Source organism: Triturus cristatus, chromosome 11 (assembly GCF_964204655.1).
Source record: "Triturus cristatus chromosome 11, aTriCri1.1, whole genome shotgun sequence".
NCBI classification, from domain to species: Eukaryota; Metazoa; Chordata; class Amphibia; order Caudata; family Salamandridae; genus Triturus; species Triturus cristatus.
The window spans coordinates 187827286-187844415 of record NC_140594.1 but is presented as its reverse complement, the minus strand read 5'-3'; the positions used below and the strand labels follow the sequence as shown (position 1 = coordinate 187844415).

At 46.3% G+C, this 17130-nt stretch overlaps 1 protein-coding gene across 2 annotated transcripts in view; it reads left to right on the top strand.

Moving 5' to 3' along the window:
* The window catches only part of HECTD4 (HECT domain E3 ubiquitin protein ligase 4), a 2430065-nt gene that overhangs the window by 239498 nt on the left and 2173437 nt on the right, over positions 1 to 17130 (top strand). For both annotated transcript variants that reach the window (XM_085634374.1, XM_085634373.1), the window contains exons 8-10: positions 449 to 641; positions 6184 to 6345; positions 16474 to 16587. In XM_085634374.1, coding sequence (XP_085490500.1) covers positions 449 to 641; positions 6184 to 6345; positions 16474 to 16587 — 469 coding nt within the window. The remainder of the gene's footprint in view (positions 1 to 448; positions 642 to 6183; positions 6346 to 16473; positions 16588 to 17130) is intronic.

Genomic DNA, 17130 nt, shown 5'->3' with positions numbered 1-17130 from the left:
CTTGGGTGAGTTGTCCATCAAGGTCATAGCATTTCTTAACTAGTTAAATAGTTCCACTTGTATTCCCATTAACGCTTGATGAGGAGCCACCAAGTAGTTCTTTTTTTTTAAACTAATCACCTTTGCATGTTCCATTTTTTCTATGCTGTCATGATAATATTATTGGATTTACAGCTTTTTATTTACAAACCACAGAAGTGAGCACACAGTGGCTTTCTTAAAGATTCAGCCCAAATTAATTATTCCATTTATGATGGCCCTACTCTCAGCTTGCATATTGTTGTTAAAAGTATACTAAGTATATGAATGTTGATAGAACCATCTGTTTGGAATAAAATGTTAACGAAGAGTATGTGTCAAAACGAGATCTGCACTCCTGGTTTCTTCCAAATCAAAACATCCTTGAATCTGTAAATTTGTTTTACACTGCCACTTTTTGTTTGCATAGGTTGAAAATAGTGTGCACATAGCACACCCACTTCATGAACGCATCATCCTTCTGAGAAAGGAAGGAGAATCTGCAAAAAGTATAAATGAAATGCTCCTTAGCAGACTATCCAGGTACAGAGCCTCTCCCTCTGCAACGCTTGCTGCTTTAACTGGCTCTACAATCACGAACACGCTGAAGGAGGACCAGGCGGGTAAGGGTTCTGCTCTAACAATGCACCCTTCGTCTACCATATTGTATTATCTGTAAGATGGTGTGCATGGTCCATTTTGCAAAGTCTTCTGAATTCCATGGTCATGTTATTTGCAGTGAACCTCAGTTGTCAATTTATGTTGTATTTGAATTCAATTACCCTTTTTACTTTGTCTTTATAAAATGTATATTAACTGCAACTTCCAAGTCCTCATTTGGTTTTTAGGTTTGCATATTAAATCAAGGCAGCTAGCTGCTTGAGTTTACTCCCTTGTGGGACAACAAGTAGCATGGAGTGCTCACAGTGCAGTGGATTGCTCTACATAAAATCTCCCTATTTTGTAAACCGGTGTACTGTGGTCGAAGTGGCAGAAAATTGTCATAGTGTATGTCTTTCATTATATTTCTTCTTTGCTGTACTTCGGAATCACACGTCAAGGTGCTCCGGGAGCTTGGCTGCAGGCAGTAATCATGAATCCTCCACACTTACTAGGCTAATATATTAGTTTTGGATAACTGTAGAAGCTGGCCCTGGGCTAGTGCACCCTCCCCCAAAAGAAAAATAAGTCTTGCATGATTTTAGCCAAAGTTTGACATTTGCAGATCATTCTGTGTAAGAGAACACCACCCTGGAATCTCTGGGTGTCAAGTTTTTGGAAATGTCTTGGTTCTGTAGGATTTCCTGGGTGGCAGCCGAGCCCCAACCCAAATACTGCAGCTAACCATATTGACAAAATGGGTCAGTTAACAAGGCGAAAACTTGATGACTCCACCTTGTGTTTTAGGGCCTTTCCTATTGCAGGTGATAGACCAACCCACACAATTGGGGTACTGTTTTTTAATCAGAAGACCTGTGGGAGCACTGATTGGCAAGAATGTTGCAGATTTGAGAAAGGGCCCTCTCAGGACTCTGATATGGCCTGAATTCCTTTTGTGGAAAATAAATTATGAAGATTTATGGGCAGGTGCCGAAACATAAAAAAAAGGCTCCATAGAGAGGGCAGAAATGGGAGACCCTGTAGCTAAGGGGTTAATGATGTCATTTTATAAAGATATAATTCTCCCTTAGATTACTCCCTGCATCTTTCAAACATACCAACATCACAACTGTACCCATCAAAAATTAAGGAGGTTCAACCAACTTTACAATCGTCCACCCCATCTCAAGTCTGCATTTGCTTGTCCAAGTAGGAAATCCTTATAGCAAGCTTTCGGGTATCTGGAAGAAAATAGTCATTAGGGTGCTGGAATTTGGAACTGATCACATCACAGATGGACAAATATGTCGTGTATTATGTTATATTGAATCTGTTTGAACCTTGCACACACTGAAACTCTCCGAACCTCTGTGTGAATGTGGGACCAGTCTTCGGGGGACAGAGGCTCGCCACAAATGGCCTGCCACCTTTCCTCCACTTTTAGCGGTTTGAGCAATCTGTCTGCACGCAGCGACCGGTGGAGATGAGTTACAAATTTGCGTCTGCTGCCATACGGACTAGTGTATGCATGGGGTCAAGGGCCATGGGAAATGTTGGTCATAGTTGCTGAGCCGTAGACACAATCTTTTCGTACTGTAGGAATTGTCCAGCACCCAGGGCGAACTTTCTATTGCATCTGGTTGTGTGATAAATCTACCCTCTGGGTATAAATCAGACATCATTAGACAGCAACCCTCCCTCCAACGCATCACCGACATCAACTGCGCTGTTTGAGCAAAGGGGCGGATAATCCAAATATCCAGCTCTGGGGCATATGATGAGCACAGATGTTTCACTTTCATAAGTAACTGACCATCCTGCCTCAGACTTAACACTAATTCTGAACCCCACCTTATTTTATTAGACATGAGCACTGCATGGATTGTTTTAAACCACTGCATTCTTTGTAAATTATAGTGTTGAACTGGTGTAGTTGATAAGGCGTTGCATTAATGGGTTTGCCAAACCACTTTAAAGTGTTGAAACTGTTAACTCAGTCTCAGGGACACTGAACAACTCAATATATCTCCAGGATGGTTCCAATCCCACCAATGATCTCTCTGTACCGGAAGTACACAATCATGTGCATTAAAAGATTTAAACTTTTGGGTGGATAAAGTTCCCACCCCGGCATTGGGGGATCCGTTAGGTTTATGCAACACTTCGGGTCTGGACCAACTTATGCATGCTCCAACTCACTAGGGGCCATATTTGGGAATTTATTTTTAATACCGCTGGGCTGGTGACTGTAGATAATATAATACCATGTTGCTGGACCGACCATGCCCTGGTGGCTTTTTCACTCTCGGCTAGTGAGGCTTGGAAAGCCAAAGGTCACAGAGTCAGTATACGCTATGGAAGAGCTTGGAATAAACTTAGGAGACCTTGCTTTGATAATCTCTCGTTTCTTTCCTTTCCGACCTCTGATTCAGGGTGCTCGGTGGAAGACAATTTTTCCACCTTAGAGAATTGAATCTCAAACTCTGGATCGAATCATTCCTCTAAAAGAAATAAAAATCTGACTGTAAAAACTCTCCGCTCCTTGGTACAACACTTCATTAAGGCCGCTTAAACAATGCAAAAAGCTAGAGAGGAAGTGGCGCACTGCTTATAAGGAAGAGGGCAAAATAGCACTTGAGGCCGCTTTACGCGACTATAAGTTATGCATCACAAAGGTTAAAGCGGACTATTACACCAGTGACATGTTAGCTGCCCCTAATAGCACCGCAAAGGTGTTTGATATTATGAGGAAAATGTCTAACCCTGCATGTTTAAGCCAAGCCATTGTGTCTTCACGAGGTATCTGTGATGATCTTGCAGCGTATTTTAAAGATAAGATTAATACAATCTTAGATGGCTTAAACTCTTCTAATTCGGCAATGGCCACCTTAGTAGGTCAGAGGAATAGTCCACATGCGCCGCTGCCTGGCGAGATGTTGCAACCAGCATTAGGCAAATTAGATGACTTTGAACCTTTTGTCTATGGAAGGCTTTTATTCTCTAGCTATGGCTACCTCTTCAGGCTCATCTTTGGATGTCCTTCCAGTTAAAATCTGGAAGAAATAAGTGGAAATTTTGTTTCCACTGCTAAGATCAATCTGCAATCAATCCCTGCAATCGGGTATGGTACGGCTCGCATGAAGGAATGCCATAGTTACACCTATTTTGAAGAAGTCATCTTTGGACCCTTCCGGTATGAGTAACTATAGACCCATCTCCTTCCTGCCTTTCCCGGCAGAAATCTTGGAGCGCTGCGTCGGTAAGCTTCCAGTTCAGTACCTAGAAAATAATAACTACCTGGAGGAAGAGCAATTTGGATTTAGGCCTGGACATGGCACTGACTCAGCCTTGATCACTGTCATGGACGAGCTAAGGATGCGAGTAGATGGAAGGGCATTCAGCCGTACTGACTTTTTTTGGACCCCTCTGTCGCATTCGACACTGTATGTCATGCTACTCTTCTAGCTCGATTAGAGTCCATTGGGGTGAGTGAAACTGCTTTAAAATGGTTCTGCTCGTACCTTTTGAACAGAAGTCAATCGGTTGCTCTTCCTCCTTATCACTCTCAGATCAGGGCCACCAATCAGGGAGTGCCACAAGGTTCTGCCATGACCCCGATTTTTATTTAACATCTATTTTGCCCCTATGATAAGACTTATTAGGTTCCATAAAGTGACTGATTAACTATGCTGATGACACACTTCTTATCCTTTCCTTAGCTAGCAGTCAGGAACTCCCTTCCTCCTTTCAGGGCTGCATGAATGATATTATCCAGTGGCTTAGTCTAAACTCATCAAAGTTTAATGGGGATAAGACAGAAATTCTCTCCTGTGCAGCCCAAACTACCTCAGAGGTTTTACCTCTCAACCTCTGGCCCGGATCGTTTAAGGGGTCTGTGGTCTCCGCTAACAGTCTGGAATCTGGTAGTTACTTGTGATGACAAACTTAGTTTGGAAAGCCATGTGAATAAAATGGCAGTAACCTGCTTTGCGCTTTTGTAAACCCTTTGGAAGATCCTGACGGTGCTGCCTCCTTCTTCCAGGATCTTGGTTGTCCGTAGTGTCATTCTCAGTCGTTTGGACTACTGCAATGCTCTTCTTTTTGATACACCAGAATATTTTTTACATCATCTATCAAGGGTTCAGTTCGCAGCCTCCAAACCCACCTTGAATAGACATTGGAGAGCCTCTGCCTCTTTGGTATTAAAGGAGTTGCACTGGCTGCCACATAACGAAAGAATCTGGTTGAAATCTCTATGCATGGCTTTTAAAGCCTTTCATGGGATGGGTCCTGTTCCCCTCCAAAAGCGAATGAGAAGATACATTCCTAACAGACCTCTTCGATCTGCATCAGCCAATCTGTTTTGTGAGTCCACGTTTAGGAAATCCAAGCAATGAGGTACGTGCAAACAAGCTCTGGAATTCACTTCCTTCCTCCCTAAGATCTATGACTGATCTGTTGAAGTTCAGAAGGGCGCTTAAGACTTGGCTGTTCCCCAATTAACTAGATTCTAATTGTCTCTTTATCCTTGGAGCTCTGTTCCGTTTTCCCCTTGTGGTCTTTTTCTATTTCTTTTTCCCTGTGCTTTCCTCAGTCTTTATGACCAGCGCCAGGATACCAGTTGGAGACCAAGTTCTTTATAAATTTATAAATAAATAAAAGACTTGAATGGTAAAAATCTCGGTTAATCTATAGTTAATCAGTTCATCCTCCGCCCCCACTTTCAAATGCACTCTGCTATCTCCATCTGTATCTAAAAAACATTAGTGGAGTGTTTTGCATTGAACCTGTTGCTATCTTAATTGAAACTAGCTTAAAGTTATTTCTAAGGCAAACGAGATCAAAACCCACTCCCTTTCTTCTCATTCATCCAATGAGTTTATCTAAGCCTTCACCACTCATACATTGGATTACCGTAACCCTTCATACCTGAGGATTCCCAAAAATACGCATGACGTGTATATTGGCGCAAGACCAAGCAACTCAGCTTTTTTTTCCAAGCCACCTAAGAATCCTGCGTGTTGCCCTGCTGCTAGTGTTAGGCTGGCTTCCCACTGCAAGGAGGATTGACATCTGTTGCCCTGCAGAGAATTAGAACATCAAGTGCAGCCAAGGAGGAGTATGTGTGGAAATCCAGATTGCGCAGATTTGTAGTCCTGGGGATTTTTGGGAATCTCATTACAAATCCTGAGAGGAGTTCCACAATATTTCATTTCTGACTTTAAGACTTTTCTTTACAAACCGGATGTATTGCGTCTTAAGATCTTTCAAAAACAAGAGACATTCTACTCAGATTTTTTGCAGTTTGTGTTGAGAAATGTACTCAGTCCTGCATTTCATTGTTAGTGACCTTCATTGTGGGTGGAGGCTTTAAGTTATCTAAAACGATTCTGTATGTTAAGGTGGAAATATATTATTTTTTGTCCTAATTATCAATATACTTCTCTCTGTATAGTGACAACTTGTACCAGAACAAATCTTTATTGTACCTTTCAGTCGTCAGCCCTTTAACATAAAGTATTGTTTGTATTTTTTTTTAATGCATGTGTGTATTCTTTATTTTAGCAGCAAACACAAGCTGTGGACTTCCGCTAAAGATGTTGCGGAAAACTCCAATGTATACGTGTGGAACATACCTAGTTATGCTAATTCCACCTCCAGGAGGTTCTGGAAGCTCTGCAACACGATCGCTTTTTGGGGGCACAAGCGGATTGTCCTCATTAAAAAGTAAGTTGAAGCAAGAAATGCAGTCCTGTGTGTTTCTGAGCATAGAAACCTGCTTTTTCATATTAGAATATTCAGGAATAGTGCTTTGAAGGTATCCCTGAAATAGTTTATATTAGGTGACCAGAAGGAGTTGTTAATACATCTAAAGTCCAAGTTTGCCTCATATATTGTTTTGATGAAGCGCAATGTGATGCAAGGTTTCTGTGGCTAGTTAGTATACTGATCTGGTGTGTGCCAGTAAGGCTTCTCTTGCACTCTAAACAGTTATAATCATCTGTGCTTACTGCAAATATACTTACCCTCTAATGTGCATTCTTGATCTGTTGATTTGAACGTTGGTAAATAATTGTGTTGGAGTCTTATGTGGTCTAGCCCCAAACGGAAAGCAACATTTAAAATTGGTTTATTGCTGCTTTGTCTGAATGCTTTGAAAAACCTTGACAAATATTACTGCCAGGCAGAAGGTGCCATCCATTACACAATGGTGAAAAATGTCCTTAATGGGGACCTTCACCCAACACCATAAGCAAAGGGCCAGTGGATGGGTTTGATTGCATAGGGTATGTTAAATCGGATGCAGAGGCAAATTTGTCTCCACTCGCTTCCATCACCAGCTTTTAATAGTAAATTGGTATTAAGAGCCCAATGGAGGACAAAGACTGCCTCAAAATAGATCACCATTTTGCAGTTTGATTTTTGGTAATCGTTTACATCGAGTGCCATCCGAAGTCCGTTAAGCTCGTTACAGAGTTTGGGATGGGGTCTATGGAGACTGCTTCCTTCCGCCAATGTGGCTACGAAAGCCCCCTCTTTAAGACATGGACACTTATAGGTAATCAACCAGAGAGAGAGGGAGAAGTATAAGGAGTCACTCTTGATCCCTCTAATGGTAATGTCAAATAAACAACAAAAGAGTGCAACCAAAAGAAAAAGAGAAACGGCAAAAAAGATCACTCTTGTTTGTTATAAAGAAACCTCACTCACCAACCTAGTTGATGACATGCTTCATCATTGGGTTCCCACCAGAGAGGCCGAGTGCCTCCCTGGTGTGCTACGACGCCTGATTACAGCGAAGCGTTTTTTCTTTGGTGATGCGAGTGTGAATGAGTGGAAGTGATTTAAAAAGTGCTTAGTTTGTCCGGAAACCATCTTTATTCGTGGAGAACGAGGACTACTTTTTTTTATTTATTTATTTATTTTATTGATGCTTTTCAAATACAATACAAACATTGCATAATTTGAAATTCATGGCATCAGTGCAGTTGACAGATCAATCAATATCACAGTAGTGAGATTACATCGCCGCAAACCATGGCATCAGACATACCCAGAGCTATAGACATGGCCCACACATTGACAACTTGCAGGGCGAGGGTGAACAGGGTAGTATGATAACAATAGTTAGGACATTAGACATCAGTCAGTGACAGCAGATACAATGTGAGTGGCCTCCAAATGTCACGGGGCTTGGAAGCGGACGGCAACTCTTCCGCGTAGGAGGTGAGCTGATCCCGCAATACACCAAATCCTGTAGCCACAGGTTTGTTGTAGGCGCCACTCGACAGGTAGAGATCCTGCGTTTAGCTATGAGCAATGCGAGAGATACAAGTTTCTTGTGAGAAGAGTTCACTTGTGCCCCCGTTCCCAGCAGACACAGCTTCGGATGACAGACCAGTGGTTCCTCAATCATCAGACTAACTATTTTCACTACTTCGCCTCAGTAGTCAAGTATTTTAGGACACTCCCAAGCCAGGTGATAGAACCCCGCCCCAGGTGCACCACAGCGCTTACAGACATCGGATTGGCAGAGCCCAAATTTAAACAGCTGCGCTGGTGTATATTACAACTGATGCAAGTATTTAAAGTGCACCAGACGCAGGTTTCCATTAGGTGACAGACGGCCCGTCAAACGACAGCTATCCAACCAGTCATCTTCCGTGAGTGGTTCTGGTAGCACAGCGTTCCAGTGGTCCAGGGCCGCCCTCCCCATAGATACCATGTCACGCTGGGACACCCTATAGAGCTTCGCAACCAACCGGGCTCTAGAGGTAGCCGTGTAAAGAAATTGTAACGCCTCAAGAGTCGGTGGTTCAGAAGGGAAGTGCGGATAAAGTTCATGCATGGCAGCGCGCAAACTAGTGTACACAAAGAGCTGCATGGCGGAGGCCTCATCCCGAGCGGCCAGGTCTGCTGAGGTAATGAACTGGCCTCCGGGGAACACATCTGCCACGATGGAAATACCCATCCCTGCCAGTGTCCGCAGTGCACCCGTTTCTTGGGTGACAGAGATGCTTGAGTGGTGGAGCAGAGGCATGTTTGGAGCATACAGCGGTATCTTGCGCGCTTGTTGACCTAGTTTTCCCAGGCATAAGCTGTAAGTTGAACCGTATCAAATTCCCCCTTCTCAAACACTGTATATGAGTTTACGATCATTGCCTTAAGGGGTATCGGATGCACAGCACCCGCCTCCACCGCCACATGCGGGATGTATGCAGGGTCATGCTGCCAATACTAGGCATACTGCACTTGCGCACAGAGGTAGTAAAGATAGAAATCTGGGGCCGCAAAACCGCCTTGTTCATAGGGTGACGTGAGTGTTTCCCACTGAAGCCGGGACTTCTTTCCACCCCAAGCGAGTGTGATCAGGAGTGAGCGAAGGGTATCAAAAAAATGTCTGGTAAGACGTACCGGGACATTTAAAAAGAGATATAGAAAGCGTGGGAGCACTACCATTTTCATTAAGGCTATTCGGTCAGCAAAGGACAGGGGCTACTTAATCCAACGCTTCACCTGCTCCTCCAACCATGTGATGGCAGTGCCGAAGTTATCTTGAATGACCGTCTGCTGATCCCTATGCAGCCAGATTCCTAAGTATTTGACAGCATCCGAGCACCATGTTAACGGGTATTCCATGTCAAAGGGGCGGGCACTATCATTGAGAGATAGGATAGTGGACTTGGACCAGTTAATGCCGAGACCTGAAAAGCGTTCGAACCGAATGTATTCACAGATAATTGGCGCCAAAAACTGCGCTGGGTCCCGAACATACAGCACCATGTCATCGGCATACATGGAGACTGCAAGAGGGCGCTGAAAAAATCGCGATGCCGCTGCAGCATGCCACTGCCTTAGAATGCAGGCTAAGGGCTCCATCACAAGCGCAAATAGCAGCGGCGAAAGCGGGCAGCCCTGCCGAGTACCCCGGTGAATGGAAAACTTTTCCGAGAGGTGTCCATTAATTTTAACTCTAGCTTCTGGCCTAGTGTACAACAATCTGATCCAGTTCGTGAACACAAACGGTACACCCATTCGGTTGAGGACCGCAATCATATAAGACCAAGATATCGAGTCGAACGCTTTTGCAGCGTCGAGCAATACTGCTACCGCTGGGAGCGTGGGCTTTAATACATGAATTACCGCAAAGATGGTGCGTAAGTTATGGGACGTGGAACGAGTGGGGATAAAGCCCGACTGATCTGGGAGTACCATGACCGGAAGGAGGAGTTGGATCCTCGTGGCCAAAACCTTTGCCAGAATTTTAACGTCAGTGTTTATGAGATAACTGGCGGTACGAATCACATTTATCAGGTGGCTTATCTGGTTTCAAGAGAGCGACCACTAGCGCCTCCCGCAGGGTTGGGGGCAGGCACTGGGCCTCATATGCCTCCTCATAGAATTGTAGCAGACGTGGCGCTAGCTGTTAAGCATATTCTTTATAGAACTCGGCCGGTAACCTGTCAGTGCCCGCAGCCCTCCCGCCAGGCAAAGCAGTGATAGCATCCTGTATTACCCCAGCGTGAGTCGGTGCATCAGAAATTCTTGTTGCCTCCGTGACAGCCACACCAAGGCCATATCATCCAGATATTGTTCTAGCTCATCAGTACTAGCTGTGGAACGGTGGGCATACATCGTAGAATAATAATCAGAGAACGCCTGCAAAATATTATCGGTGTCGTAATGTGTGTCATCATCAACCCTAATTGTTTGAACCACCGGCACCCCAGGGTGTGGGTCTAGGATGCGGGCAGCAAGCGTCCTCCCCGGCCGGCCTCCCTCACCATAAAATCGTGCCTTACTCCGTCGGGAGAGATGCTTAACCTCTTGCTTGGCTGTGTCATTATATGCTAGAATTTTCTCTTTTATTTGTGCTAAGATGGTTGGGCTGGGCCGGTCGCTATATTGACGTTCAAGATCACCCAGCTCCCGCTCCAGCGTCGCCATGGTACGACAAAGAGATTTCAAGACCCCAGCCTGGAGGCCTATGCACTCCCCCCGAATAGTCACCTTAAAGGCTTCCCACAATGTTTCCATAGTCAAAACCGATCCTGTATTTGACGAGAAGTAATCCGCTATAGCCTTACGGACCCCCTCCGCAAACACCGGATCAAGGAGGGAAGAGTACTGCAAGCGCCACCGGAAGGGGGGCAGGACATGGGAGGGCAGAACCATGTCCAGAATCACTGGGGAGTGATCGGACAAAGTTCTAGGCAGGTGTCTGATCTGTGTGATCCAATTACAAATATCCGCCGTTCCCAACCAGTAATCGATACGGGTCCAAGATTGCCTAGCATACGAGTGGCACGTCCCCTCCATGGCTCGCGGGTGTCGCTATCTCCAAATATCAGCGAGCCCCAGTGATCTCATTCCCTCAAGTACTACACAGGCGGCGCGTCGGGGGGGATAGTCTACTGACGTTTCCTATCCAGCGCGGGATCAAGTACCACATTAAAGTCACCGCCATATAACAGGGTCTCAGGGGAGATGTTGTAGAGTTTGCTCCACAGAGTATCAAAAAAGACAGGATCGTCCGTGTTGGGGCCATATACGTTAACAATAGTTAGATATGTATTGTAGATCTTACCCTGAACTATTATGTACCTGCCCTCAGCATCTGCATCAACCTGGACAGGCCTAAAGGAAACATTTTTTTTAACCAGTATCATCACCCCCCGAGCGTACGAGGAGTAAGAGGCAGCGAACTTCACCCCAGCCCATCTCGTGGCAATCCGCATGACTCACTGCTGCGTAAGATGCGTCTCTTGCAACAGGGCGACCTGCACATGATGCCTGTCCAAATAGGCTAACACCTGTCGCACCTTCTTGGCATTATTGAGCCCCCTGACATTCCAGCTCACCCAAGTAAGATGTGATCGGTTTCTATCTACCATGGCCACATAATCTGAGATACACACTTGCAGCAGCACAGCATCTACATGTGATATACAGCTCCGCACTTAACAAATATGAGAACGAGGACTGGCTCCAGAGGAGGGAGCCTCTACGCTGTGGTGTTGTGTAGGGCGGCTGAGGCCTTGGGTCTTAAGCTTTCTACAGTGGGAATCAGGACTAACCTCCTGATTGAGGTGCATCAGCGGGCAGCGGCCTCTTCAGAGCCCCTGCTGCCATTCAATGATGCCCTCACAAACATCCTTCTGGGCACTTGGTCCAAGCCCAGCACAGGGGCTCCTGTGGATAGGATGATTGCCCGACGCCACCGCCCTGCTCCGGGTGACCCCATTTTCCTCTCTCAACATCCTACCCCTGAGAGCTTGGTAGTCCAAACATCTACTTCCAAAGGCGCGTTCCCCACTGCTCCCCCAGATAGGGAATCCAATAAGCTGGAACACCTTGAGAAGAAGATGTTTTCTTCCGCCAGCTTAGGACTGCGGTCGGTGAACACTGCATGTCTCTTGGGCCGTTACACCCACTCGCAAACGGTTGAGCAGGTGCTGCCACAGTGGCCGGAGGAGGCCTGGGCCACAATCTCCTGTGCAGTTGCCGAAGGGAGAGATGCAGCAAAGTTGGTCATTCGCAGTGGGCTGGACACCGCGTACTTGCTAGGCAGGACTATTTCAACATCGTTAGCCCTGAGATGCTACGTCTGGCTGAGATCCACTGGCTTCTCGGGTGATGTCCAATCTACACTTTTGATCATGCCCTTTGATGGCCGTCGCTTGTTTGGCGAAAAGGGAGACCACATGCTTGAGTGCTTCAAGGATTCTAGGGCTACGGCTAGTTCCTTGCGACTACATGTCGCCCCATGCAGTCTGCCTTTCGCCCCTTTTGTGGCAAGGAAAGGGGTGCCCCACCACGTTCCTCCCTGTGCCACAGGCCGGCGCAAACTGCCCAACCTCTGCGCGGCGGGGGACGTGGGACCCAGCACCGTGGGCCTGGGGGGCAGTAGGCAGGCCAGTCCACCGGTGCCCCTTCTGCAGCAGCCTCCAAACCCTCCTAGTCTTACCTTTCAGGGCCACCAGTTGCCAGTGGGCGGCAGGATCCGCCATCACCTCCCCCGCTGGCAAACCATCACGTCGGACAGGTGGGTTTTGCAGATAGTCCAAAGGGGCTACTCCTTCCCCTTCGAGACTACCTCTCCATCCATGCCACCACAATTCCATCGCATGTTGGAGGATCACTTGGCCCTTCTCCGCCAGAAAGTTACGGCTCTTTTGGCCCAGGGAGCTATCGAGCGAGTTTCTGCTCCAGAAGTAGGTTGTGGTTGTTATTCCCACTACTTTCTGGTGCTCAAGAAGGACAAAGGCCTGCGTCCTATCTTGGATCTCAGGAACGTCAACCGCTTCCTCCAGAAGGAGAAGTTCAAAATGTTGAAATTAGCTCAGGTTCTGTCTGCCCTTGACCCTGAAGACTGGATGGTGGCATTGGACTTGCAGGATGCTTATTTTCACATCCCCTTTCTGCCTGCCCACCGGCGCTACCTACGGTTCACGGTAGGCTACAAGCATTTTCAATTTACCATGCTCCCCTTTCGCCTTACCGGAGCCCCTCGGGTGTTCAAGAAAGTGATGGCATTGGTCGCAGCTCATCTGAGCAGATCAGGAGTTCCAGTTTTCCCCTATCTCGACAACTGGCTGTCGAAGGCAGGCTCGCCCCAGGCTGTCGTCTCCCACCTCCAGACTATGGCGGACCTTCTGCATTTGCTGGGGTTCACGATCAATGTGTTCAAGTCGCACCTGATTCCCTCTCAGAAGCTCCTCTTAATCGGAGATGTTCTGGATACAGCGCAGTTTCGGGCTTATCCTCCCGAACAGCAAGTCCAGAATATTCGGGCTATGATTCCGATGTTTCGGCCTCTGTCCCGGGTTTCTGTGAGAATGACCCTGAGGCTGTTGGTCCTCATGGCCTCCTGCATCCTGCTGGTAGATCATGCCAGGTGGCACATGCGGGCTCTGCAGTGGGACCTGAAGTTCCAGTGGGCTCAGCATCAGGGAAATCTTTCCGACTGCGTCCAGATCTCGGACGGCACTGCACACCAACTGTAGTGGTGGCTATCAAACCAGGATTGGGTCGACTGCAGATCCCTCTCCCTTCCCCAACCAAAGTTCACAGTGTTGACAGATGAGTCACTTCTGGGATTGGGTGGCCTCATGGGGGAGGCAGAGATCAGAGGCCTCTGGTCTCCAGTAGGGTCCGAGCTCCACATCAATCTTCTAGAGTTCCAGGCGATCCATATTGCACTGAAAGTATTCTTTCCTTCTGTCAAGAGAAGAGTAGTGCAGGTGTTCACGGACAACACCACCGCCATATGGTACTGCAACAAACAGGGCGGGGTGGGTTCGTGGACCCTATGTCAGGAGGCCCTTCGCCTCTGGACATGGCTGGAACAGCAGGGCATATCCCCGGTGGTTCAACACCTGGCAGGTTCACTGAACGCCAGGGTGGACAAACTCAGCCATCGGTGTATGGTGGATCACGAATGGCGTCTTCACTCGGAGGTGGTGCAAGGTCTCTTTCAGCAGTAGGGAGAGCCTTGGTTAGATATGTTCGCCACCGAAGAGAACATTCAATGTCAGCAATTCTGCGCATTGGCATTTCCAAGGCAGCACTTTCTCGGCGACGCTTTTCGTCGCAAGTGGAGTTGCGGTCTTCTATACGCCTTTCCGCCTATATCACATCTGCCCAGAATGCTGAATATCAAGCGCGACCAGTCCCAAGTGATTCTTGTGACTCTGGATTGGGAGCGAAGAGTCTGGTATCCCGAGCTCTTGTACATGGCCATCGATCCTCTGATCAGACTGCCTCTTAGGGAGGATCTTCTGTTGAAGCAGCAGAGGACAGTCCTCCACCCAAACCTGTCCAGCCTCCATCTCCTTGCGTGGACATTGAGTGGTGACAGTTGACAGCGTTTGACCTTCCTCCCGAAGTCTGTAATGTCATCGCTGCAGCCAGGCGTCCCACCACTAAAACGGTAGATGCCTGCAGATGGAACAAAATTTGTGGCATGGTGCACAGCAAAGGCTGTGGGTCCCCTTTCTGCCCCTCTTTCAGAGGTTCTCCTCTTCATTTTTTCTTTGGCCCAGCAGCGATCTCCTCTGGGCACCCTAAAGGCTATCTTTCGGCTGTTTCTGCCTTCCTTCGCTCTCCAGATCAACCTTTTTTTTCCTTTTCCAAGTCCCCTATTGTAAATAGGTTTCTAAAGGACATTACTCATCTCTTTTGTCCTATTCCTTTCGTAATGCCCCAGTGGGACTTGAATCTGGTTCTGACTTGCCTGATGTGTGCTCCCTTCGAGCCCTTACATAATTGCCCTCTCAGACTTTAAACTCTGAAAACTGCCTTTCTGACTGCCATCACATCAACTCTGTTCGTAGGGTGAGTGAGCTTCAGGCTCTTTCTCCTGAGCCTCCTTTCCTTGCTGTTTATCCGGACAAGGTTGTAATTAGAACTCAACCTTCTTTTCTCCCCAAAATGGTTACCTCTTTCCATATAGGACAGACCATCACTTTGCCCACCTTCTTCCTGCCACCGGCATCCTGCTAAAGAGGAAGAAAGACTCCACCGCTTGGATCCAAAACGTGCGCTATCCTTTTATTTTGATCGTACAAAGCAGTTCCGGGTGGACGGTCAACTCTTTGTTGGCTATGTGGGTGACAAAAAAGGTCGGACCATGCAGAAAGGGACCATCTCTAGGTGGGTCATTCTTTGCATCAAAATCTGCTATTCCTTAGCAAAAAAGGGACCTCCATTTGGGTTGTGCGCCCATTCCACCAGGGCGACGGCAGCCACTACTGCTTTGGGATGAGAAGTGCCCCTTCTTGACATCTGCCAGGCAGCTACGTGGGCTTCACTGCACATGTTTACCAAACACTACTGCCTGAACAGCCATGTCTGGAGGGACGGCTTCTTCGGCCGTTCAGTTATCCAGGACTTTCTGGTGTGAAATTGGTTCGCAGACCCACAATCGGGGTTGGTATTGCTGGGGCATCTATTCTAAGGTGAGGAATTCATAACTAATTGTCTCTTTCAGATGAACAAGTTACTTACCTTCGGTAACGATATATCTGTAAGAGACATAGATTAGTTATGGATTCCTCACTGCCCCACCCATCCTCCCCATTCTGCGAACTGACTTCTAGGGTAAGGGACTCCCTTTCAGGACCCTAGTTTTATGCACCAGTGGTCAGTGTCTTGCATGGCTCTGCGCTTCTGGCGTGGAATGTCGTGTAAAGAACTGACGTCAGCGCACTGGGGCGGCGTCTAAGTAGATACCGCAACGTCATCCCGGCTATCACAACGCCGATGACGGACGCAGAGTCGACCGACGCCACCTACCGACGCGCAAGTGTTCTGCTACGAAAATTTTCTCCGGATGCATTCTGACGCCTGGGGGCGATTCTAAGGTAAGGAATCTATAACTAATATATGTCTCTTACAGATATATCGTTCCTCAAGGTAAGTAACTTGTTCATCGCTGCTTATGATCTGCCTGCTGGTTTTTAATATTTGATTTTACCTCTAATTTGTTGTGTATTTTATATAAATTACTGGCATGGTTTTATGTTTGATTTGACTAGTTTTACAGATTTTATTTCTAGGGTGACTGTACGGATTATTATGCAGAATTCACTTTACGATCTTTTATTAGGCTGCACAATGCTGCCTCCGTCGTAGCATTATGCGTATTTGCACACAGATTCTTGGATTGTTCTCCAACTTATCAACTTGGTTGTTTTTGATTTTAACTTCTTATCATTCCTTATACGTTACAGAATTCTGTCTGAATTAATTGTATTCTTTTATTATAATTAACTGAATAAAGATGTATTGTCTGTCTGAATTGCTAGGGCTCATTAAGAGACCTTGAGATAGTGATTGAAATATATCTTTTAGTTCTAGCCTCTAGTCTGGTGTACAATATTTCTGATGGGCAGTTCTCAAGCCGAGCTGATCTCATGGATGCTGCTGGAAGTTCGCTTGGGCGTGGTGCTTTAATACCAGGAATTGGTAAGATTTATAACAATATATGACTTTGCACTGACTGCCTTCAGTTAAGGTTTCTACCATAGGAATTTCCAGACTGCCTTTACCATGTTTCTTACTTCTCTGTGCATTTCATATCCTATTTGTGATTATATATAATGTAAATATGTACACTTTTTTTGTTTTTTTTGTTCCTATGTCAGTTGGATTCCAAATATTTTAAATATGTATACTTTCGGATATATTTTCAAAACTAGAGTTGGGGGCTTTAAAATGTTACATTTATTTATCTCTTGTGCCATGGTTTGACAAACATTCATGAATTCAGATTTGAAGGGAAAACATATGACAAATATTAACATCTGATTGGGTGAGGGAGCATGACTGAAACAACTGTCAAAGTTGCCATTGTATGATCTGAAGAGTTAAAAAATTCAGTATCCCAGAAAACAATCAAGGAGGTGTAAGGGTGCAGGAAGAGCCGGCCCTGACAACAGGTAGGATGTGGACAGGCTATGAGCGAATAGTGCAGTCCTCAATAATACCAAATAGGAATCCTACTTTTTA